Raw genomic sequence first — 22,499 nt, forward strand, 5'->3', positions numbered from 1 at the left:
ATAAAAATAATACATGCTCATTAATAACCTCGATATAACCTTAAATGCACTATATTCACAGTTTTTAAGAGTGACATTGAGGCTGGAGGAGCTGTAGGCGGCAGATTTGCAGTGGATCAAGGACCGGGGTTGGATCAAGGAGTGGGCCTACACTGTACAACCTCGCAAACGACATGCTGCGAGCGTGCAAGAGTCTCAGAGAGTATATCGTAACGGTCGCTTGATTTCCCCGAACGTATACATATATCGCTAATGAAGAGCTCGACTTGGGAGTGAGGGTGTCGAGTTGAAGGAAGCGATCAAGAACCAAACAAAGAATTGATTTGTTTGGCGAGCGTTGCCCTCGTTCCGCACTCGGCATCATTTTCCCACACCCCTCCTCCCAAGCCCCTTTCGATTTCCCCACACAAGAAAAACGCCTGGAAAAGCAAAGTGGCGTCGGGGACGGCTTGGCTCGAAGATGCACGATGAAAGCATGTCGCTCTTCGGCATGGACAGCCTCTCCGCCATCGCCATCGGTCTCGCTCTTCGTCCGCTCATCCATTCCCTCGTCCACAACGACGTCCGCATCGGCGGCTCCCTCATCGGCCTCTGGGAAGGCGCCGTCCTCTACCACTTCCTCGACAAATGGCCCCGCTCATACGACCCCTACGTCGCCCTCGCCTTCCGCCTCTTCGTCGACTATCTCTTTACTGAAAGCGTCTCGCGCTTGACCATCACACTGCTCTGGGCCGGAATGGGGGTGCTCCTGGCCGACGTGACGCCTGCGTTCTGGTACGACCGCGGGCTGAGGAGGGTGTATAGAAGGAGTCGAAGGTGGTGGAGAAGGAATAGCTGGACTTCGTTGTTCGTCGTACCGCTCGAGATGTTCAAAGCGTTGCACTTGCCCTCGCCGGCCGAGGCTTACAGCCGTGTTCACTTCTACGAGATTCCTCCACCGAACGCTCCGTCTGTACCAGTGACGAATGCACCCTCCGTTACGACCGTCTCTCCGCCTAATAGTCCCCCTCGTCCTCGACGACGCTCCGTCCCTGGTGCATTCCCAGGCTACGCATCCGACTCCTCTTCCGCCACCGCCACTGTCCCCTCCCCCATCCTCTCCCCTTCAACACGAAGACAATACGGCCCCGTCGCAGCGTCCTCTCTCCCCCCTCCCTCCCTCCTCCTACGCTCCCTCCCCACCACCACCACCAACAACAACGGTGATGATACCGTGGAAATCATCCCACCCCTCTCCGCGAACCTACCCTCCATCGACGACGTCCTCGCGAACGACAGACACATCCCCGATCGCAATACGTTCACAGACGCTGGTTCCGATGGACTTCGCACGCCTGCTGACGCTCATCGGCCGCTTTCCTATGGGTCTGGCTCTGAACCGTTCTCGGAGAATCATTTCACTTATCCTCACATGGAGATGGAGAACGACCCGAGCTCGATGAATATCATGCCTAATCCACCGACGCCCCCACACGCCCCGCCTATGCCCATCCCCGACCTGCACTACGACAATTATGCCCAAGACCAAGGCCAAGACGTTAAATACGACCCGCATGTGAATGACATACCGACGCAGCCGTCGAACGACCCGCCTGTGTATACCTCCGTCGCGATGGACGATTTACCTGAGATTCCGAATCGGGAGAGCACCATTTCGTTGCTTCTTCCGCCTTCTCGGTCCCAGTCTCAGGGGCAGCATGGAGGAGGCTATGGATATGGATATGGGTATGGGAACGAACACGAGCCGACGTCTAGTACCAGCGTCCCGAGTTCTTCTGCGTATTCGTATCCTTACACTAATCCTGCTTATTCGTCGCCGTCTGCGAATGACGAGAAAGCGGGGTATAGTGGGAAAGATTATCCTCTCGACGTTAAGTCACCGCAATCACCCTCTCAACCACACCCCGCACCGCTAACCGTGCGCAACCCCGACCCGGACCCGGACCCGGACCTCCTCTTCCCCTCCCACCTCCTCCCCGACTCAACCCTCTCAACCTCACATTCCTCCCTCCTCTCCACCCACTCCTACACCACCACCCTCACCCGCGCCGCGCTCCTACGCACGCAAGCAAGCGCCGAAGAACGCCGGCGCGATGAGCTTGCAAAGGAGAGGAAGGAGGCGTTGGAGGGGAGGAGGTGGGGGAGGGCGTTGGCTTGTAAAGTTGAGTGGGAGGAGGCGGAGAGGAGGAGGGAGAGGTTGGAGAGGGGGGCGGGGAGGAGGGTGTTTAGAGGTGTGTGTCTTCTTCTTCTTCTTCTTCTCTCTCTCTCTCTCTCCACCGCCACCGCCACCGCCCCTTTGCCCCATTTCTCTTCGTTTTTTTTTGGAGGGGTCGGGTCGTTGTATTGAGTTTGTGTGCAGCTTACTGACGAGGAACCCGATGCGATACGAACCTATATAGCGCATAATTTAGCAGGAGAACCACAGACGATAGATGTGCATAGGCTGAAAGTACCGGAGGCCGTGCGAGAGACGGAAAAAGCGATCAGGGACCTGCTCGTCGAGGGGGGAGACACGCTTAGGGTCGTTACGGGGCGGGATATCGAGGACGTCCATGACGCACACCCGTATGATGGAGGACAGGGAGGGCGGGACTCGATGGGGAGTAATGGGCGGGTGAACCCGTCGGCGGGGACGGGGGCGCGGAGGGGAAGGATTCCGGTGTTGAAGTTGGCGTTGATAAGGACTATGGAGGGGTGAGTCCTTTTTCTATTCTGTGCTATTCTATCTTCCCTCTCCTCCCCTCATCAAAATAGACCCGTAATCCTTCTATCCTTTCTTTCTTCTAACATCTACGTCGGTCTATCCCCTCCCCCCTTTTCTATTCTCATTCGACGGTGTGTTGTCCAGAGTCATGTACTGACCATTGATCGTGGTGACCCGTTTGTCCTCTTAACTCTACAGGCATAAGATCGCGACGGAGGTCGATCCGTCGAATCCTGGTGTTTTGATCATTCATTTGCCGAACATGTGAGGCCTCGGGCTTCAGGCTTCAGGCTTCAGGTGACATCGACAGCGGCGACAGTTCGATTCTTTTTTTCTTTTTCTTTCTTCTTGCGTGTCATCGCGCCGTTTTCGCTTCTGGAGGCTGCGGTGCGCTGTACATACTAGACTCGAGACCCGAGCGCGAGGATTTCTTTTTTTTTCTGTGGGTGATATGCTTTGGTTTTTGTTTGCTTGTTTTCCTTTTTCTCCGGTTCCTTCTTGGATTCCTCTTCTCTCTCTTCTGTATCGGTTCCCCTGGCGTGCTTGCTCCCTCCCTTGTTCGTTCGTTTGTTTGACTATTTGACCTGATCTGTATCCGACTGACTGACTGACTGTGCTTTATTCCTATTCCCTCTTGTTGCTACGACTACGACTATGACTGTACTGCTGATGTATGTACGACTTAGACTTTGGCTCTGATCCTGACGAGCGGACAATTTACTACTCCTTTGTTATGTTCTATCTTGAGTGGTATCCAACGTTCAACCGTTCAGGGCTTGCTGGGCTTTAGGCCGACCACTGGCAGCAGGATTGATTGACTGACCGGGATCGAGTCATTGAGATTCAGAAGAATGATGCATTGCACCTTTTTTCGTGGAATTGTTTGTTTTGTACGCTAAGTCTCCGACACTTGATTATGTCACGGACACGGCCCGAGATCCGTCTTGGCGAAGCGTATTATCGAGTTCCTACTTGGGCGAACAAGGATGACATAGAATGGGAATAATGGCCAGATGATGCGAGAGAGAGCGAGACGTGATCAGAGCAAAAACTGAAAGGGCATGACAAGGACAGCGATAGCCATGCAGATATTGTACACTAACAAAAATGGAATGCAAAGCGTGCCCGTGAGACACGCGCTAAGGTCTCGACAGCAAAGACTACGCCGAGGGCATGACGGCTTTGTCGCTCGATCCCTCTCTTGCAGTATCAGGACCGTCACCCACCAGAGGATCTGAGCCGGTTTTGCAACCGGTGTTGACGCCGAGGTCCTCGTCCACTGGGTCCGGACTATCGTCCATAATGATCTCCGGCCAGTAGTATTGGCCATCTGGAGCCATGTCAGGTAACATAGAGACTGTTGCTATCCAAAAGAAACTCACCCTGGGGGACTTTGGCGTATTCCTCCGGCCAGTACTTCTTGGTGTAGCTCATCAGAGCCCGGTGCATCTCTTTGTATGCGACATCTTCGGGATAATTGCTTGGTCTTCTCGCCAGCAGCGCTTGTCGGTCGTTGAAAGCATTGATCGGAGTGGGATATCCATAGACCATGATTGAAGCTATCCGAGCGATAGGGAAGGGCAAATTGAGCATATCAGGATGATATTGTGGGTATTAAGTTAAAGGGAGTATACGCACATGGTTTCCATATTTCAAGCGCATAGCCTACGTCATATAGTTCTTGACAACCGAACACCTTCTCGTTTGGGCCAATGTCTCCTGGCGCAGGGGGGCTGTACGCACGCCGGCATCGCATCTTGATAGCGGTCTCGAAGTCGATGATTGAAACTCGACCTTCGTCGTTGATGAGAACATTCCGTTCTGCTACATCGCGGTGTTTCACGCCCGCGTCGTGAATCTTGACGAAAGCATCCATGATCTTCAGCCTGCGTCGGCATAATCGGTCAATATGCTGAGGTATCTTGTACGATCAGAGAGTCCGATAACACTCACTTGATATCGTCTGGTGCGTACTCAAAGCACGTACCCAATGGTTCGCCGGCGTACTCTAAGATGATACAGCCAGCTTCGCCTGGTTCCTCGAAGTATCCGAAGCAGGGAGGAATGACCTTTCCCTGAAGGTGCTTCAGAGCCTTGTAGACCACGAACTCCCGTTCGGTACCTTCTATTCCATCCGTAGTATACGCGATTTTGCAAACGACACGTTCGTGGCCCGTGGGTAGAACAAGAGAGCCAAGAAAGATGTCAAGCGATCGCTTGACTCGGACTGCATTAGACACATCTCATCGACCTCAAGGTCATCGTCGTTGTCATCCCTAGCGCGAATCAGCCAGAGATATTCTTCGTCATCATGCTCGTAGCCTAGTGGAAAGTTTAAAGTCACAGACATGGGTGTCGAGGTGAAGGAAACGATGAGTGTCGCACTTCTTTCGTGAGACTTTCTTTTGTTCGACAAATGATTATGTAACTGTGACACATCGTGTGGCGCGACCCGAGCGTTCTACGCCACAATTGGGGAGATCCCTTGTTACTTTGAGCTCTGGGATATGACTGTGTAGCAAAGCATACGAGCACCGAGTACTTACGCTCATCATGATGACTCAAGTAGACAAATATTGTCAAATATGATGGACAGAATGAAGCATCTGCGAGTGGGGAAGCGCGAGCAAGCACTCACGTAGTATAAGTTTCAACAACTTTCACGACAACCGTCTATACGGTCGGTGAACCACAGTAGTCATACGGCAAGTTTGACTCGAGGCTACATACCTGGCTCGTAGAAAAGTGATAGGAGCTGGTCCGAGTCGTCTGGACTCTGCAGACATCAGTCTAGCAAATATAGTAGCACAACCCAATCTGGTCTCCGAGAACTATGAGTCAGTTTTCCCTCAGGATTGATGCGTGAACAGAACGTACCAGAGCTCGAACGACATAAGATATCCATGATCCTACCGCTCAGTTTCCTCGATAATGTTCCATATGTGCCGAATATCATCGTACAGGCCATCACAAGACGTAGCAGAAACCAAGATAGGATGGGGGTACAGATTGAAAGGGTATGCCAAAGTCAGCGATTCCGGCGTTGGTGCAGATAGGTGGATAGAGTATACAAAACAAAGACGACATGCAAAACGTGAGTGCGAGATATGTAATACAACGACAGTGATGGCTATGGAGGAACAGCGACATCGCCGCTCGATTCACTATTTGCACTACTAGAGTCATCTTCGTCCAGGGGATCCAGAGGATCTGAGCCGGTTTTGCCTCGAGAGTTGACACCAAGGTCCTCGTCCGGGGTGTCGTCCATGATTATCCGGGGCCAATAACGTTTGCCATCTAGAATCATGTTAGGTAACATAGAGGATGCCGATATCCAGGAAAACTCACCCTTGGGGATTTGGGCGTAAACGTCCGGCCAGTATTCCTCGACGTAACTCATCAGAGCCTGGTGCATTTCATCGTATGCGATATCCTCAGGGTAATTGCTTGGTCTTTCCTGCAGCAGCGCATCTAGATCGTTGAAAGCATTGAGCGGAGTGGGATATCCCCAAACCATGATTGAAGCTATTTGAGCGATAGAGGGTCAGATCGATCCTATCAGACCCCGACAGTGTGGGCGGCAAGTGAGGGGAAACACGTACAGGGTTTCCATATCTCAAGCGCATAACCTACATCACATAATTCTCGACAACCCCACACCTTCTCGTTTGGGCCAATGTCTCCTGGCGCAGGAACGCTATATATGCGCCGGCATCCGACCTTGAGAGCCTTCTCGAAGTCGATGATCGAAACTCGACCTTCGTCGTTGATGACAATATTCCGTTCTGTTACAGAGCAGTGTTTTATGCCAGCGTCGTGAATCTGGACGTACGCATCCAGGATCTTCAACCTGCATCGATATGAGCGATTAATATACTCGGACACCTTGTACGATCACAGAGCCCGGAGACACTCACTTGATATCCTTTGGGGCCCGCTCAAAACACGTATACAATTCTTCTCCGGCGTACTCCAAGATGATACAACCAGCTTCGCCTGGCTCCTCGAAGTACCCGAAGCAGCGAGGAACGACCTTACCTTGGAGGTGCTTCAAAGCCTCGTAGATGATGAACTCCCGTTCGGTACCTTCTATTCCGTCCATAGTATACCCGATCTTGCAAACGACGCGCTCGGGGCCCGTGGGCAGAGTAAGGACACCGGAGAAGACGTCAAAGCGATCGCTGGAAGTTGGCAGTAGACACATCTCATGGACCGACACCTCATCTTCGTTGTCATCAGTAGCACGAACCAGCCAAAGAGGGTCTTCGCCATCATGCTCATATCCTAGTGGGAAGTTCAAAGTAACGGACATGGGTGTCGAGGTGAAAGAAACGACGTGTCGCGCTTCTTTCATAAGCTTTCTTTTGTTCAACATATGATTATGTAACTGTGACACATCGTGTGGCGCGCGAGTTCTACGCCACCGTGACGTGGTAAGTATACAGCCCATCAACCACGACAACCGTCTATACAAACAGTAAACCAGAGGAGCGATACGGTGTTCGATGACTGACAATATTCATCATTTACCGCCCAGTCTTGTCGATAATGTTCCATATGTGCCGAATAGCATCGTACAGGCAATCACAGGACGTAGCAGAAACCAAGATAAGTATGATGGGAGTAGAGATTGAAAAGGTATGACAAAGTCATCGATTCTGGCCCGCCATATATACAGTTCGGCGGATGGTGTACACAAAACGAAGACGACATGCAAAACGTGAGTGCGAGATATGTGATACTATGACAGTGAGGACTATGTCGGAACAACGACATTGCCGCTCGATCCACTACTTGCACTATCGGAGTCATCTTCGTTCACGGGGGACAGAAGACCTGAGCCGGTTTCGCCTCGAGTGTTGACCTCGAGATCCTCGTCCACTGGATCCGGGCTATCGTCCATAAGGATCTCAGGCCAGTAGCGTCGACCGTCTAGAAATATGTCAGGTAACATGGAGGACGTCGATATCCAGGAGAAACTCACCCTGGGGAATTTGAGCGTAAACCTCCGGCCAGTACTTCTTGACGTAGCTCATCAGAGTCTGGTGCATTTCTTTGTATGCGTGCTCCTCGGAATAACTGCTTGGTCTTCTCGCCAGCAGCGCTTCCCGATCGTTGAAAGCATTGATCGGAGTGGGATACCCATAGACCATGATTGAAGCTATTCAGGGAAGGGCACATTGAGCATATCAGGATGATATTGTGGGTATTAAGTTAAAGGGAGTATACGCACATGGTTTCCATATTTCAAGCGCATAACCTAGGTCATATAGTTCTTGACAACCGAACACCTTCTCGTTTGGGCCAATGTCTCCTGGCGCAGGGGGACTGTACGCACGCCGGCATCGCATCTTGATAGCGGTCTCGAAGTCGATGATTGAAACTCGACCTTCGTCGTTGATGAGAACATTCCGTTCTGCTACATCGCGGTGTTTCACGCCCGCGTCGTGAATCTTGACGAAAGCATCCATGATCTTCAGCCTGCGTCGGCATTATCGGTCAATATGCTGAGGTATCTTGTACGATCAAAGAGTCCGATAACACTCACTTGATATCGTCTGGTGCGTACTCAAAGTACGTACCCAATGGTTCGCCGGCGTACTCCAAGATGATACAGCCAGCTTCGCCTGGTTCCTCGAAGTATCCGAAGCAGCGAGGAATGACCTTTCCCTGAAGGTGCTTCAGAGTCTTGTAGACGACGAACTCCCGTTCGGTGCCTTCTATTCCATCCGGAGTATACGCGATTTTGCAAACGACACGTTGGGGCCCCGTGGGTAGAACAAGAGATCCAGAGAAGACGTCAAAGCGATCGCTGGACTTCAGTAGACACATCTGATCGACCTCGAGCTCATTTTCGTCGTCATCAGTAGCACGAATCAGATCGAGCCATTCTAGGTCATCATGGGTGTAGCCTAGCGGAAAGTTCAAAGTCACGGACATGGGTGTCGAGGTGAAGGAAACGATGTGTCGCGTTTCTTTCGTAAGCTTTCTTTTGTTCGACATATGATTATGTAACTGTGATATATCGTGTGGCGCGCCCTGAGCGTTCTACGCCACGATTGAGGGAGTCCCTTGTAACTTCGAGCTCTTGAATATCACTGCGTAGCAATGAGTATAAGCAACCCATAAGACGATCCGACTATCAATGAAAATGTGTATAAAACCTACCATTATACTAGACGATAGGAATATAAGCTGGTACAATTCGACCTCGAAAAGTTTCTCGCACCTCCGGTCATTCATCCAAAGTCTAACCACGGCGTTCAATCAAGGTCGTGTCCTCTCCAATGACAATGACTGTCGTGATCACCAAACTCCCACCATATGCCTCCGCCCTCGTCCTCACCTCCATCTCCGCGTCCTTCGTAGTCGAAACTCGTCCTCTCCCCCAGGCAGCGCCCTGGCCTCTCCCGTAATCTCATCCATAGGCGAGATCTACTCTGGTAAACACTCTTACTTTTCCCCTACTCCATTCGTCCCCGGAAAGAGCGCAATAGGTTGTGTGGCTGCCGCCAGTTCTGACGCGACGCACCTCGAATAGGGCAAGCTCAAGGCAAGCTGGCGTGTGTGGGCATGCGAGGAAGGGAGGACGGGAACGCGAGAATGTTGATGGGGTTGGATGAGGGTTTCGGGCAAGGGACAAAGAGGCTGATGAGGGAGAGTGGAGGGATGGGACATTAGCGAAGTATGTGAAGGTGCCGTTGGAGGTTGGTAAGGCGATGTTGACACGCGGTGAGAGGGAGGGAGGGATAGGGTACGGTCCGGAGAGGGTATAGTATCTTTCGACGTTGTTGGTACCGCACGGAGGGTCGAAGGACGTTGGACTACAGGCGGGAGGGACGATCATCGCGGCGCCGGCGACGAGAGCCTATGGAGGTGTGGCGGTACAAGTGGCACTGGCGATGGGCGCGGAGGAGGTGATTAGAGGTGATTGTGATGGGTAGGAACCAGGAAAAGCTGCTGAAAAATCAGGGCATCAACGAACGGGTTGCGGTCGTCGCGATCATAGGCGACACGGAGAAGGAGACGGAGGCACCCAAACAGTTTGGGCCATCGACGCATTCTTCGACATTTCGCCACCGGAGGCGAAGCTGTCGACGCAATGCGCAAAGTCAATTATAGTGGGATCAATGCACTTAGGCCATCAAAATGACTCAAGTAGACGGAAGTTGCCAAATGTGATGGACCACAAAGTAGAGCATCTGCGGATGGGGAAGCCGTAGCGCGAGCGAGCACTCACGCTGTCTACATTCCAACAAGCACGACGACCGTCTGTACGGGTAGTGATACGGAAAGACCGACCCGAGGCTACCTGGCTGGTAGAAAAGGGATATAGAGGCTGGTCCGAGTCGTCAATAAACATCAGTGCAGCAAACATAGTGGGTCTCCCAGAAGTATAAGTCAGTTTTCCCTCGCAGTCGATGCGTGGATAGAACGTACCAGAGTTCGAACGACCAACAATATCCATGATTCTACCGCCCAGTGTTCTCGATAAGGTTCCGTATGTGTCTAATAGCATCGTACACGCCATCACAAGTAAAGTAGATTACTGTCGATCAAGACGAAGGTGATCGCCCAACACACAAACCTTGACACCCGCTTCAACGTGTGATACCTACCCAGATGGGCTCGAAATCAAGCCTGGAGAGACTTCTAAAGGATGTATATTGGATGCAGCGTTGCTTGTGAAGTGAAATAGACGGCGGAGATATAGGTAGCAGAGACTGAGGTATGATGGAAGTACAGGATGAAGGGGCATGACAAGGTCAGCGATTCTGGCGTCGGTGCAGATAGGTGGATAGAGTACACAAAACAAAGACGACATGCAAAACGTGAGCGCGGGATATGTAACACAACGACAGTGAAGACTATGGTGGAACAACGTCATCGCCGCTCGATTCACTACTTGCACTACCAGAGTCATCTTCGTCTAGGGGGTCTAAAGGATCTGAGCCAGTTTTGCCTCGAGAGTTGACACCAAGGTCCTCGTCCGGGGTATCGTCCATGATGATCTTAGGCCAGTAGTATCGGCCATCTAGAAACATGTCAGGTAACATAGAGGATGTCAACATCGGAGAGTAACTCACCCTTGGGGATCTGGGCGTAAACGTCCGGCCAGTACTCCTCGACGTAACTCATCAGAGCCTCGTGCATTTCATCGTATGCGATATCCTCAGGGTAATTGCTTGGTCTTTTCTCCAGCAGCGCATCTAGATCGTTGAAAGCACTGAGCGGAGTGGGATACCCCCAAACCATGATTGAAGCTATTTGAACGATGGAGGGTCAGATCGATACTATCAGGAGAATAGTGTTAAGGGAGAGGGAAGCACGTACAGGGTTTCCATATTCCAAGCGCATAACCTACATCACATAATTCTTGACAACCCCACACCTTCCTGTTTGGGCCAATGTCTCCTGGCGCAGGAACGCTGTACGTGCGCCGGCATCGCATCTTGACAGCGGTCTCGAAGTCGATGATTGAAACTTGACCCTTATCGTTGACGAGAACGTTCCGTTCTGCTACATCGCGGTGCATCACGCCAGCATCGTGAATCTGGACATACGCATCCAGGATCTTCTGCCTGCATCGGCATGATCGGTCATTATACTGGGGCATCTTGTACGACCATAGAGTCCGAGAACACTCACTTTATGTCCTGTGGGGCCCGCTCAAAGCATGTATTTAACTGTTCTCCGGCGTACTCCAGTATGATGCAGCCAGCTTCGCCTGGTTCCTCGAAATACCCGAAGCAGCGAGGAACGACCTTTCCCTGAAGGCGCTTCAAAGCCTCGTAGATGATGAACTCCTGTTCGGTTCCTTCTATTCCGTCCGAGGTATACGCGATCTTGCAAACAACGCGTTGAGAGCCCGTAGGTAGGATAAGAGACCCAGAGAAGACGTCAAAGCGATCGCTAGACTGCAGCAGACGCATTCCATCGACCGAGAGCTCATTCTCGTCATCGTCGGTAGCGCGTATCAGAGTGATGCATTGCTGCCCATAGTGAGCGTGCTCTGGGGGGATGTGCAATGTCACAGACATAGTGAGGGTCGAGTTGAGGGAAATGGTGCGGCGCACTTCTTTCGTGAACCCGTCTGCTTTTGTACTCCAACACATGCTTACGTCACAGACATGTCATGTGCCACCCCGAGGACCGAGACACAGATTCGGTCACCGGTGGCACGGTTTGCTCGTCCGGACATCATCGATCATCATCGAGCTCTCGGACTTATGTACTCACGAACCAAGTAGGGCGGACTGGGTGGATGGATGGCACCAAGATGGCACTCATCGACCACGATACGTCCCGAGCACGCCTTTTCGTTTCGCTCTTGACCACGCCGAAATCCTTTTGTCTTCCTATTTCCGGACACTGGACGAACAATGGACAAAATGTGACATATGTAGCGATGTGGTTCACGGTCGGTGCTGTAATTACCCTTGCCGTATTGACAACACATGTTTAGAACACCGTATGGGGCTAGTGCTTCTGGACTTTGGTGCGCAATGAACGAGATCGATGAGATCGCTATCAAATGTAACTCGAGCCGACACGCCATCGATGTGTCAGGATCTGCGTTCTTGCTTTGCCGTTGACACACATTTATCTCACACCTTCGGGAATCATATAAAGCACTCGACCCTCTTGTTTCCCCTCGGTCGACATCCTCTCAGCTAGCCCTTCCATCCCACATGGCTCAGAGAAAGGTAGAATTTGCGGTCGCTCCAGGCTCCGAGCGCGTCAAACCCAAGCGCACCGTTGCTCGACCGCGGTCGCCTGCTGGTGAACCTCCGCCAAAAATTCCTATCACCGTTCTTCCGAAAGTGAACCTGCAGCAGGCCGCCACACGCAACCTATTCGAACACGCGACCACCGTGCTACCTGCTGGCCCTTACTGTGACCCAGTGTCTACGTCTCTCTCCACTCGCGGTCCCGCTGAAGCTGATCTAGACGTCCCCGTCGGACAGAAGCTTCAACGTGTAGTATATTGTCCCAATATGCCAGAGCAGCTCTATTCCGGAGGCAAGGAGCTTATGGAATCTGTGGACCTCTCAAAGATGACCTTTCCGGAGCGCATCGAAATGGCCACGCGCGCCTCCCCTTCATTCACTGGCACTGATCTCACTGGCATGATCAAATCCGAAAAGGATACGGAAGATTGGACGCGCGCGAAACTCTGTGGACCGAGTATGTACATCCTTAAACATTTGCTACGCGACCGTCCTTTGCCTCAGGGCGAACCACCGTTATCCGAGATCGAGAAGGAGGTTGGAGTACCTCACGTCTCTTCTGCACCTGGGAGTCACATAGATCCCGAGGGAGTGAGCCGCAAAATCGTTCCCGATGCTATCTTTGTCGATCGGTTGTACCCAGGAAAGCAAGGTCTAATCCCGAGGGTCTTCGTTGTTCACGAAGACAAGACACACCACATCCTTCCAGCTGACAGCGACAATAGCCCTTTGAACCCGTTCTATGTCCTACAGGATGACATCGAGGTCAAGTTCCGTGACGATGACAGTTTACCGGCGACAAGATTCGTGTCCCCTACGGAGGCACCAGTCGGTTCGATGACAAAAGGCTCCAAAATTCTCTTGCAGGTAAAATTCTCAGTTCCTCTTTCTCGTGTCTTCACATGTACGATATTGACTCGATGACAGGTTTTCACGCAGAGCTACGTTTACGATACCCCATTCGCTGTCATTTCCTCCTTATGGTCCACGACGTTCGCGTATCGTAAGGGTAACACCCTTTACATCTCGAAACCTTACGTCAAGGGCATGCCCACCTTGTTTGCCTATTCCTGTTGGATACTGGCCGCGAGTGGTAGGTTCAAGGACAAACTGCCGTACGATCTATATCTTCCCAAGGCGAATACGTCCTGGTGGAGCGAGGAAGTGAAGGCCCACACCGAGCCTGGATTGGTTCCGTACGTCTTGAATGACACTTTTTCGTACGTCAATGACACTTCCGTTCGTTGAGTCAGTCGTCGAGGCATCCTACTGATCCATCATGCCATCCTACTAGCTCTCAGTTGAGGAACGACGTTCCAGAGGCCGATGCGTCGGAGTCAGACCGCAGCTCGCTGAAAGACCGAGTCACCAAGAAGGTTCTCAAGAAGATGGGTGTCGCGAAATCTCAGAGTACCACTGATTCGAAGCCCAAGCCTGAGGACGCGAAGAAGCGGGCCAAAGAAGTCGGGAAATTGGCCAAAGAACGTGAGAAACGCACCAAAGACGTCGAGAGAAACAGGAGAGCGTGGGATAGGAAGAAGAAGCACATGGAGAAGGTTATCTCCCAATTCGAGAAATTGGGTGAGAAGGTGAGGAAGGGTGAAGAGTGGTTGAAGGAGAATGCAGTAGAGGGCGAAGGCCTAGTGGAAGGGTGAGACGCAAATTGTCTGTTTTCTCTGGTGCTCGATCCGAATTTTCTGGGCTGTTTGTGTACAATACTCTCGTCGCTAGTTTTATGAACGTTCTCACCTACTTCACCGAATGTGTCTCGAAAGCGATCGAACAGCGTCAGCGAGGCAATTGAATTCAAGAGGTTGAAGCAACGTTTCCGTCTCTGGAGAGGGCGCTGTCGCCGTGGAGTTTTTAAATTATCGAGTACCTAGGTGTCATTCGACCCGATCGTGCTATGCGGTGAGGACAGCAAACAGACATATATTCGAGCAGCCCCAAAAAGCATCGGCAAAGGTTAACATAACGGCCAATGGTATGGCGAGTATCCATGACTAGACCTGCGACAGCCTGCTCTACAGAATGTGCATCGTACACGCCATCGCAAGTGGCGTACTGCCCATCGAACGAAGGCAATCTCCCTAGCACATAATATCTAACACCCGCCTCCAGACGTCCTATACCTACCCGTGATCTATAAAACTGCTGCGACCCTAAGGCTGTAATGATATCCTATCCCGCTCTTGTGGTATCAGGACCGCTATCCTCCAAAGGATGTGAGCCGGTTTTGCCACTAGTTTCGATGCCCAGGGCCTCGTCCATTGGGTCCGGGCTATCGTCCATAATGATCTTAGGCCAGTATCGTCGGCCATCTAGATACACGTCAGGTAACATAGAGGATGTCGATATACAAGAGAAACTCACCCTTGGGGATTTGAGCGTAAACGTCCGGCCAATACTCCTTGACGTAGCTCATTAGAACCTGGTGCATTTCATCGAATGCGTCATCTTCGGAGTAATCGCTTGGTCTTCTCTCCAGTAGCGCTTCTAGATCGTTGAAGGCGCTGAGCGGAGTGATATACCCATAAACCATGATCACAGCTGTTCAAGCGATAAAGAGGGTCAGTTTGACACCATCTGGAGGACAAGGTGGGTGGAAAAGGAGGGGAGAATACGTACAGGGTTTCCATATTTCAAGCCCATAGCCTACATCACATAATTCCTGACAACCCCATACCCTTTTGTTTGGGCCAATATCTCCTGGTGCAGGGACGCTGTACGTGCGCCGGCATCGGATCTTGAGGGCCTTCTCGAAGTCAATGATTGAGACTCGACCTTCGTCATTAATGACAACATTCCGTTCTGCCACAGAGCGATGTTTCACGCCAGCATCGTGAATCTGGACATACGCATCCAGGATCTTCTGCCTACATCAGCATGATCGGTCATTATACTGAGGTATATTGTACGACCATAGAGACCTAGAACACTCACTTTATGTCCTGTGGTGCCCGCTCAAAGCACGTATTCAATTCTTCTCCGGCATACTCCAAGATAATGCAACCAGCTTCGCCTGGCTCCTCGAAGTACCCGAAGCAGCGAGGAATGACCTTACCCTGGAGATGTTTCAACGCCTCGTAGATGATGAACTCCTGTTCGGTGCCTTTTATTCCCTGAGATGTATACCCAATCTTGCAAACGACGCGTTGGGAGCCCGTAGGTAGAGTAAGGACACCGGAGAAGACGTCAAAGCGATCGCTAGACTTCAGCAGACACATCTCATCAACCTCGAGCTCATTTTCGTCGTCATCGGTAGCGCGAATCAGGTCGAGCCATTCTAGGTCATCATGGGTGTAGCCTAGTGGAAAGTTCAAAGTCACAGACATGGGTGTCGAGGTGAAGGAAACGATGTGTCGCGTTTCTTTCGTAAGCTTTCTTTTGTTCAACATATGATTATGTAACCGTGACACACATCGTGTGGCGAGCGTTCTACGCCACTATTGGGTAGATCCCTTGTTACTTCAATCGAGCTGTGGGATAGCACCACGTAGCAAAGCGTACGAGAACCCAGTATTTTCACCATGATGGCTCAATTATACAGCGCTCGTCGAATGTGATGGACCACAGAGTAAAGCGTCTGCAGAAGGGGAGGCCGTACCGCGAGCAAGCACTCGCGCAATGTAGATTATAACAACCACGACAACCGTCTGTACGGTCGGTAAACCGGAGTAGTGATACGGCAAGAACCCCGAGGATACCCAGCTGGTAGAAAATTAATATATGGGCCAGCTGCCGGCAGATGTCAGTCCAGCAACTATAACGAGAGAACTTGTGATACATTGTTTTTATCGATAATTATCAGTTGATTTTCTCTCAAAATTGATGCGTAGGCAGAACTTACCAGAGCTCAAATGACTAGCAATAACAAATGCTATCGTCCAGTTTTCTCGATAATAGTCCGTATATGCCGAAGCGCATCGTACACGCCATCGCCAGTAGCGTACTGTCGATCAAACGAAGATAACCGTCCCAGCACATAATCCTTGACACCCGCCTCCGGACGTCCTATACCTACCCGCAGCCTATAAAACTGCTGCGATCCTAATGCTGAAATGATACTCTTCACACCATTGTGACCATTGGGTGAGCCACCGGTTTTGGGCGAAATGTTGCCTGGGAGGTGGTCCAGCGAGTCGTGTATCACGATGAGGGAGTTCGGAGCGACCGAGGTTTTACGAAGGACGTTCACGATTGCAGGTCCACACACGTTCATGAGATCGCCTGCATGATGGGTGATAGGGAGAGGGAATAGGACACGAGGAGGAGGGGTGGAGACAGGTGGAAAAGGTCAGCATGTGGCGGGTGATAGACAGTGAAAATTGTGACTTGGGTTGTACGTGGTTTGTAGAGAGCTATGGGAACAGCATTTCCGCTGTCCATTTCGATCTGGGTTTCGGCGTAGTAGCCTTTCATTTCTGAGGCGAGAGGTGCACGAAGCTGAGACGATATGCCGTCGAGAATCAGATGACCGATGCTGCCAATCGAACGTTTGAAGTCTATCAGAGATTGAGAAGATATTGAGTTAGGTTTTCGGACATACCTGTGCCTTGTTTGGGGGTATGGAAGATTCCCAAGACCGACAACGAGGTACTTCACTGACCGCATAAGTCAGAGTTGGTCTCGGAACGTATGCCGGTGCAGGCGTATGAAAAGAACTGTAACGCCAAGCTGACTAGCCTGATTCAAGAAGCTCTGTAGAGGAAAGCAATGCGAAGAAAAGACAAACGTTTGCTGGCCGGTGGAGGAGAGGAAGGAAGGAGAACAAGCCGGGACAAGATTGTGGCGCCGGACTGAAAGCACGTTTTCAAGGGGAGAGAGGAGCGGGGCAGTTATCGGGCTCCACAACCTCGCTTGCTTTCATGCCATAAGTACCGTCGCTCTTTCCACTCTTTTCTTCGCGCATCAGCCATGGCATCCACCTCGACTTCGACAACGGCGACGACATCGACGACAACTGCCCCGACGACGCCAACACCAGCGTCCATCGCTCAAACCCGCCGTAAGCGACGCCAGTCCACCTACCATGCCGCCCGGTACGGTCCTCGAACGTCTTGCCATCAGCTCCCACTCTCCTTAGAAGCTCTTGATCTATCCCTATCGTCTCCGACGCCTAATCTTGCATCCCTTCGCATCCTTGTTCTCTCATACTTAGAGGAACTCGAGACCCGACTAGCGCAGCTCGAGTCTCCTTCATGCGACTTTGACCTCGGGATCGACTCGTTGAAGAGCAAGGGTGGACTCAAGGTCGAAGAGGCCCGAGCATGGGTCAGAGACGGTCTGAAGATGCTCGAACAGATCAAGGAGGACGTATGTTCGCATCTGCCTGACCTACCACTCGATTCGACCACCGTCGAGAACTATGTTTCTTCCCATCTCCCCGAGCTCCCGGACGTCCCAACCCTCAAGGAGGTCACCGCCCACCTCCCAGAGCTTGCGGAGCTTCGCTCGAGGATCGCTGCCCTTGATCTTTCAGATATGCGCACCCGGATAGAGAGCGTCTGTTCGCACTTTCCAGACCTAGACTTCCATCATCCATTGCATTACCTTCCCACTCTTTCTGAACATCTTAATACCCTTCATTCCCACCTATCGTCCATCCAACTTCCCTCCAGCATCGCACTGCCCCTCTCTGTATCTGCCACCGTTCTTCATGACCTGCATGATAAGCTTCGAGCCACCGAGTTCTCGCCACTTATTCACGGAAAGCGTTCTCTGCTCGAGAGAGCGGAGGATAAGATCGCTAAGATGGCGAGAGAAACCAGAGAGGCTCTGAAACTCTCATTGCACGGTAGTGCACTCATCACCTATGTGGACCTTCCCGAAGAGTGGCGTAATAACCCGTTCGTGACGCACGGCTACCGGTAGGTTTTGTGCAGTATTTTTGAAACGAATCATAGTCTAATCCTGTGGCTTCGAAAGCTTCATCCCTCTGAATAGATGGCCTCTCATCATCGCTTCCTTATTTACAGTACACAACGAGACTCGTGAGTATCCGCTCTTCTGCCCGTATCTTCGCCCCTCGCTTCAAAAATAGATCACTGACATCCGACATTCCACCTGCCATTCTGATTCCCGCATCATTCATTCATCAATGCATCCATCACCTTCACGAAGTCAACATTCATACGCACCTCATTCCATTCCTCCTCTGGACACTCACACTCATAATACCCACATCATACTTCTCCTCGACCATCCCGGCCTTCTCAAGCCTCGACATCGACGCCCCCCTCTTCATTTTCACCGTCTTTGCGCTAGTATGTCTGTTCAGCAGCGTCGTGTGGCACACCATGTCCGGATGTGCGCATTACCACGGCATGGATCTGTGTGCGAGGATCGATTATGTTGGGATCGGATGGTCAGTCCTTTCGTTCGTCTCCACTCATATAGAAGTAGTCTGTTTGGGCTAATCCCGAATGTAAATTCTTTTGTGATCGTGATTGTGGGAGAACAGGCTGATCAGTGCGAGCGTTGGCACCATCGTTTATTACGGCTTTGACTGTCAACCGTACCTCTGCAACCTCTTCCTATACTGTTGCTTTGCGTCCGGACTTGCGGGTAGCGTCCTGCCGTTCATGGACTGGTTCAACAAACCACAGAATAAAGTTAGCACCCGCTTCTCTTATCCTTACCTTTTCCTCTATTGTTTTCATAGTATCAGACTGGTCATCGGATGCTGATGATCGTGTGGTCGGCGAATGGCTGTTTTATTTGTTGTAGCACATTCGGATCATGTTCTTCCTCTCGCTCGCGTTCACGGCGCTCGCGCCGCTCGGAACACTTTCATACCTCCACTCGACTAGTCAAATGCTCACATTCATCGGTACGTCCTACTTATATCTTTCGGCATCATTCGTCCAGCCCGTTAACCACCATTCCTTCATCTTCACCCACATTAAACAGCCCCCGTCTCCCCGTCCCTCCTCTCCTACATCACCGGCCTCGCCTTCTACGCCACCAACTTCCCCGAACGTTCCCTTCCCCCCTCCTGGGCTCCCCATTTCGGGACCTACCTCGGTGGCGGGTCCCATGCGGTTTGGCATCTGTTCATCGTGTTGGCGATCAGTCAGCACAGGGCGGCGATGCCGGTTATGAGGGGGATGGCGGGGATGGGCGAGGTTTGTTGAGGTTGATGCGTTTCGGTTTTACGAGGAAGGGGAGGGCAGGTGGGGTTTGTTAGGTTGGGATGGCGTGGGTGAGTGAGGAGGCGGAGAGGCAAAGGAGGTGATTTGGGAGTTGGTGTCCATGTTGTTAGTTATTGTGTATTGTGCGCGCAGGAGGCGATGTGGCAGACTCGCTCATTTACTTTCGGGCCTCGGGTCAGGCAGTGACATTTTTACAGGGTAGAAACGTCCCATATAATCGTATCATATATAGCGTATTGGTGGTGGCGTTGGTGTCGGTGGTCGTGGTCGTGGTCGTGGTCGTGGTCGTCGATCGTCGTAGTTGTGGTGTTGGTGTCCATGTTAGGATGGTGGTGATTCTTGTGGATAATAGATGGCTTGGAAATTTATTTATTGCGTGGATCGTAGTCTGGAACTGGAACTACCTCGATGGCAGCGAAAGTAAATCGTTGCAAGATCAACATACTCTACTGACAACGCACGATATCAACCTAACCGCGAGACGCACGACAACCAATCGGAATAGGAGAGAACGCACTGGGCGGTCGTACATAGCAGCATCACGCACTCATGTTTCTCTACCTCCATGGCATTCTGATCATACAATCACGAACCGAAAGTCCAAAAATCTATCCCCGCCACCCCTCCCACCCTTGCCCACCGACCCTACATCAACTTCGCCTCCCTCTTCGCCTGCTGCACCTGCGCCAACCTATGACTCCTAACACTCATCTGCCCGCCCTGTCCCGCCTTCTTCGCACCACCGCCTGCACCTGCACCTGCACCTCCTATCCCTCCACCACCCCCGCCTCCGCTGGAGCCACCGCCGGTGAGAGCAGATGCTGCGGGGAGGGCGGAGGGGACTCCGGTTTGGGACATTGAGATTCTGGTTTCGTCGGATGAGAAGCCGGGTATGCGGATGTTGTGGTTACGTTCTGTGGTTGGTGGTGAGCATATGGTACGTCGGAAGAAGATGGGAGAAGAATGAAGGGAAAGGGAAAGGGGCCTACCGAGGTGAAGCTGCAGGTCTCTGACTTCCAGTGTGTCGCCTCCCCTATGTTTTGCGAGTCTGCACCCAAAGTTGGTCACGGACTCGATGAACTCGTCTGCAATGTCTAGGAGCAGCTGTACGTCACAAAAAATGACAATGTCAGTCAGTCAAGGGAATATAAAATCGGATGAAGAAAAGATAATGGATATGAATGAGAATAAAGTGAGATAAATGTAACAGGGGAGTGACGAGTGGAAAGAAAAGAATGCGAGATGGTCAAGAAAACGGCGAACGCACATCCTCGACCTCCGGCTCTATCTTCACGTTCGGGTCGACGCTCGACACCAGGTCCTGGATCGTCCTCCTCATACTCTGATCCCCCGGAGTCGACTTTCTTCTCGAACGTGTATCGTCCGGCGTATACGTCTCCTCGCTACTCGGCTTGACCTGGGCCGGCGTCCCTATAACAAATGAACCAGTGATTAGTTGTTAGTCTTTGCATCACACTACTCACCCACTCATCAAACAAACAAAGAGGCTGCGAGCCACACGACCAAAAGAAAGGGAAAGGAAACGAGATGAAAGACGAAATTTAGAGAGAAAAGGACATACCAGCGATCCTCCCAGCAGCCTGCCCACCAGTCAACGTTGGCCTCCCCATCTGCGTGGTCGACCACTGCACCGGCCCCGGATTATTCGTATTGAGGGTAGAGCTTATAGGATACGCGTCTGGGGTCGTGTTCGTGCCCAGTAGTGGTGCGGGAGAGTTCGATTTGAAGGCGGCGTGAGGGGCGGTGGTTGTGGTTAGGGGCGAGGGCTGTGGGCGCCATTTGGGTTTTCGGGTGGTGGTGGTGGGCATGATGATTATGGTTTGTTGAGTTGGGTGGGTGGGCGGTGGCGCGGTGGCGAGGTAAGTGGAGGTGAGGGTGGAGACGGAGGAACGGGAAGGGAGTGTTTCCGATGGATGATGATAGACGATCGAGAGGCGTGAGTGGTAGCCGAGAAGTCGAGCCGATGAAGTTGAGGGAAGGTGAAGGAGGATGCAGAGATGAATGTCGCGGTGGTCATTTATCCCGTTGTAATTGTGATCGTGTTTATGGTCGAGTGGAAGTGCGACGTGATGGTGAGATATTGTTGAGGATTATGTGGCGCTCGGAAAGAAGACGCACCTTTGAAGGACTAGGTAGCGACTGATTCTGTTGTTGTTGTTGCTGTTGCTGCTGCTGCTGCTGTTGCACATACTGTGTAGGTTGTTGCTGTGCAGGTGCAGGACTCGAATGTGCAGCCCCTGGTGCCGGTGTACCCGAGGACGAAGACGCGACCGAGTTCTTATGCTTGTCCGCATATTCCTTCAACTAAATGAAACAGGTTTCAAATGACACGGATTGTCAGCATCCATCAAGTTCGTACTGATGAAGAGACAGAAAACATGCAGAGGACAGGCAAAGGACGAGAGAAATATAACCCAAACCCACCCACCTGTATAATCTGCTGCTGATTCAACTTCCCCTGCTTCACCAAATCGCTTAACTGTCCCATATTCTGCAACAAAAGCTGAGCAATCCGGTCTCCAGGGAGCGGTTCTCCCGTCTGCGTCTTGAACGCATTGCCAAGCGCTGAGATGATGTTTCCCGTTGAGACTTGGTCGTTTCCATTTGGTCGTGGGACGTTTGGGTTCGGGGTCGGTGTCTGGTTTGCATTTGCAGGGGGGTTCGGGTTGGGATTTGGGTTGGGTGTGGACATGTTATGTTTCGAGTCGGTTCTGATACAATTTGGTACAACGGTGGATGTTTGTGATAGATTGGTGGAGAGGTGAAAGATGAAGGGGACGAAGGCACGGCGACGGAGTGCTTGTTCGTTGATCGACCCCGTTCCGTAAGCGGCACGGAACGTAGCACGTGTCGAACACGTTGTTCGGACTCCCGAGCACTGGTCCTTTT

At 51.7% G+C, this 22,499-nt stretch overlaps 9 protein-coding genes across 9 annotated transcripts; 3 read left to right on the top strand and 6 right to left on the bottom strand.

The window, feature by feature from the left end:
• Positions 1-490: 490 nt before the first annotated feature.
• On the top strand, positions 491-742 carry STEHIDRAFT_29055 (uncharacterized protein; the record flags this gene model as incomplete). Its single annotated transcript, XM_007307681.1, has 1 exon — positions 491-742. A coding segment is annotated over one exon (252 nt), but the record flags the coding sequence as incomplete, so codon positions are not given.
• A 1,683-nt stretch (positions 743-2,425) lies between these two features.
• STEHIDRAFT_64110 (uncharacterized protein) lies at positions 2,426-2,972 on the top strand (the record flags this gene model as incomplete). The annotated part of the gene is made up of 3 exons (XM_007307750.1): positions 2,426-2,565; positions 2,653-2,694; positions 2,903-2,972. Coding segments are annotated over 3 exons (252 nt in total), but the record flags the coding sequence as incomplete, so codon positions are not given.
• An 892-nt stretch (positions 2,973-3,864) lies between these two features.
• STEHIDRAFT_113867 (uncharacterized protein) lies at positions 3,865-4,255 on the bottom strand (the record flags this gene model as incomplete). The annotated part of the gene is made up of 2 exons (XM_007307903.1): positions 3,865-4,034; positions 4,087-4,255. The coding sequence occupies 2 exons, from the start codon at positions 4,253-4,255 to the stop codon at positions 3,865-3,867; spliced, it is 339 nt and encodes a 112-aa protein (XP_007307965.1).
• A 1,579-nt stretch (positions 4,256-5,834) lies between these two features.
• On the bottom strand, positions 5,835-7,857 carry STEHIDRAFT_113868 (uncharacterized protein; the record flags this gene model as incomplete). The annotated part of the gene is made up of 4 exons (XM_007307904.1): positions 5,835-6,001; positions 6,053-6,229; positions 7,499-7,636; positions 7,689-7,857. The coding sequence occupies 4 exons, from the start codon at positions 7,855-7,857 to the stop codon at positions 5,835-5,837; spliced, it is 651 nt and encodes a 216-aa protein (XP_007307966.1).
• Positions 7,858-10,572: 2,715 nt separating this feature from the next.
• Positions 10,573-12,164, bottom strand: STEHIDRAFT_113869 (uncharacterized protein; the record flags this gene model as incomplete). Its single annotated transcript, XM_007307905.1, has 3 exons — positions 10,573-10,739; positions 10,792-10,968; positions 11,945-12,164. The coding sequence occupies 3 exons, from the start codon at positions 12,162-12,164 to the stop codon at positions 10,573-10,575; spliced, it is 564 nt and encodes a 187-aa protein (XP_007307967.1).
• Positions 12,165-14,616: 2,452 nt separating this feature from the next.
• On the bottom strand, positions 14,617-15,770 carry STEHIDRAFT_160389 (uncharacterized protein; the record flags this gene model as incomplete). The annotated part of the gene is made up of 4 exons (XM_007307906.1): positions 14,617-14,756; positions 14,809-14,985; positions 15,064-15,311; positions 15,379-15,770. 4 exons carry the CDS (start codon positions 15,768-15,770, stop codon positions 14,617-14,619), a joined length of 957 nt encoding a protein of 318 aa, XP_007307968.1.
• Positions 15,771-16,037: 267 nt separating this feature from the next.
• Positions 16,038-17,094, bottom strand: STEHIDRAFT_170958 (peptidyl-tRNA hydrolase). The gene is made up of 4 exons (XM_007307907.1): positions 16,985-17,094; positions 16,782-16,918; positions 16,286-16,665; positions 16,038-16,212 (listed from the first exon to the last, which is right to left on the bottom strand). The coding sequence occupies exons 1-3, from the start codon at positions 17,047-17,049 to the stop codon at positions 16,316-16,318; spliced, it is 552 nt and encodes a 183-aa protein (XP_007307969.1). The 5' UTR covers positions 17,050-17,094; the 3' UTR covers positions 16,038-16,212; positions 16,286-16,315.
• A 223-nt stretch (positions 17,095-17,317) lies between these two features.
• On the top strand, positions 17,318-19,983 carry STEHIDRAFT_124115 (HlyIII-domain-containing protein). Its single transcript, XM_007307908.1, has 6 exons — positions 17,318-18,305; positions 18,364-18,428; positions 18,559-18,802; positions 18,899-19,049; positions 19,165-19,267; positions 19,348-19,983. Exons 1-6 carry the CDS (start codon positions 17,353-17,355, stop codon positions 19,569-19,571), a joined length of 1,740 nt encoding a protein of 579 aa, XP_007307970.1. The 5' UTR covers positions 17,318-17,352; the 3' UTR covers positions 19,572-19,983.
• A 173-nt stretch (positions 19,984-20,156) lies between these two features.
• STEHIDRAFT_149170 (uncharacterized protein) lies at positions 20,157-22,353 on the bottom strand. The gene is made up of 6 exons (XM_007307909.1): positions 22,039-22,353; positions 21,729-21,914; positions 21,172-21,376; positions 20,857-21,020; positions 20,579-20,693; positions 20,157-20,503 (listed from the first exon to the last, which is right to left on the bottom strand). The coding sequence occupies exons 1-6, from the start codon at positions 22,300-22,302 to the stop codon at positions 20,235-20,237; spliced, it is 1,203 nt and encodes a 400-aa protein (XP_007307971.1). The 5' UTR covers positions 22,303-22,353; the 3' UTR covers positions 20,157-20,234.
• Between the last annotated feature and the right edge of the window lie 146 nt (positions 22,354-22,499).

This window comes from Stereum hirsutum (genome assembly GCF_000264905.1).
Source record: "Stereum hirsutum FP-91666 SS1 unplaced genomic scaffold STEHIscaffold_14, whole genome shotgun sequence".
NCBI lineage: Eukaryota > Fungi > Basidiomycota > Agaricomycetes > Russulales > Stereaceae > Stereum > Stereum hirsutum.

What these genes read in the sequence shown, in the direction of transcription:
- STEHIDRAFT_170958 (XM_007307907.1), bottom strand. Translation starts at nt 17,049, where the DNA reads ATGCGGTCAGTGAAGTACCTCGTTGTCGGTCTTGGGAATCTTCCATAC. An exon ending in TACCCCCAAACAAGGCACAG is followed by an intron (nt 16,919 to 16,984) that starts GTATGTCCGAAA and finishes TTCGATTGGCAG; the next exon opens with CATCGGTCATCTGATTCTCG. An exon ending in CATAGCTCTCTACAAACCAC is followed by an intron (nt 16,666 to 16,781) that starts GTACAACCCAAG and finishes CCCATCATGCAG; the next exon opens with GCGATCTCATGAACGTGTGT.
- STEHIDRAFT_124115 (XM_007307908.1), top strand. Translation starts at nt 17,353, where the DNA reads ATGGCATCCACCTCGACTTCGACAACGGCGACGACATCGACGACAACT. An exon ending in GATTATGTTGGGATCGGATG is followed by an intron (nt 18,803 to 18,898) that starts GTCAGTCCTTTC and finishes GTGGGAGAACAG; the next exon opens with GCTGATCAGTGCGAGCGTTG. An exon ending in TCAACAAACCACAGAATAAA is followed by an intron (nt 19,050 to 19,164) that starts GTTAGCACCCGC and finishes TATTTGTTGTAG; the next exon opens with CACATTCGGATCATGTTCTT.
- STEHIDRAFT_149170 (XM_007307909.1), bottom strand. Translation starts at nt 22,302, where the DNA reads ATGTCCACACCCAACCCAAATCCCAACCCGAACCCCCCTGCAAATGCA. An exon ending in CGCTACCTAGTCCTTCAAAG is followed by an intron (nt 21,377 to 21,728) that starts GTGCGTCTTCTT and finishes TGGCGCCCACAG; the next exon opens with CCCTCGCCCCTAACCACAAC. An exon ending in AGACCTGCAGCTTCACCTCG is followed by an intron (nt 20,504 to 20,578) that starts GTAGGCCCCTTT and finishes CACCAACCACAG; the next exon opens with AACGTAACCACAACATCCGC.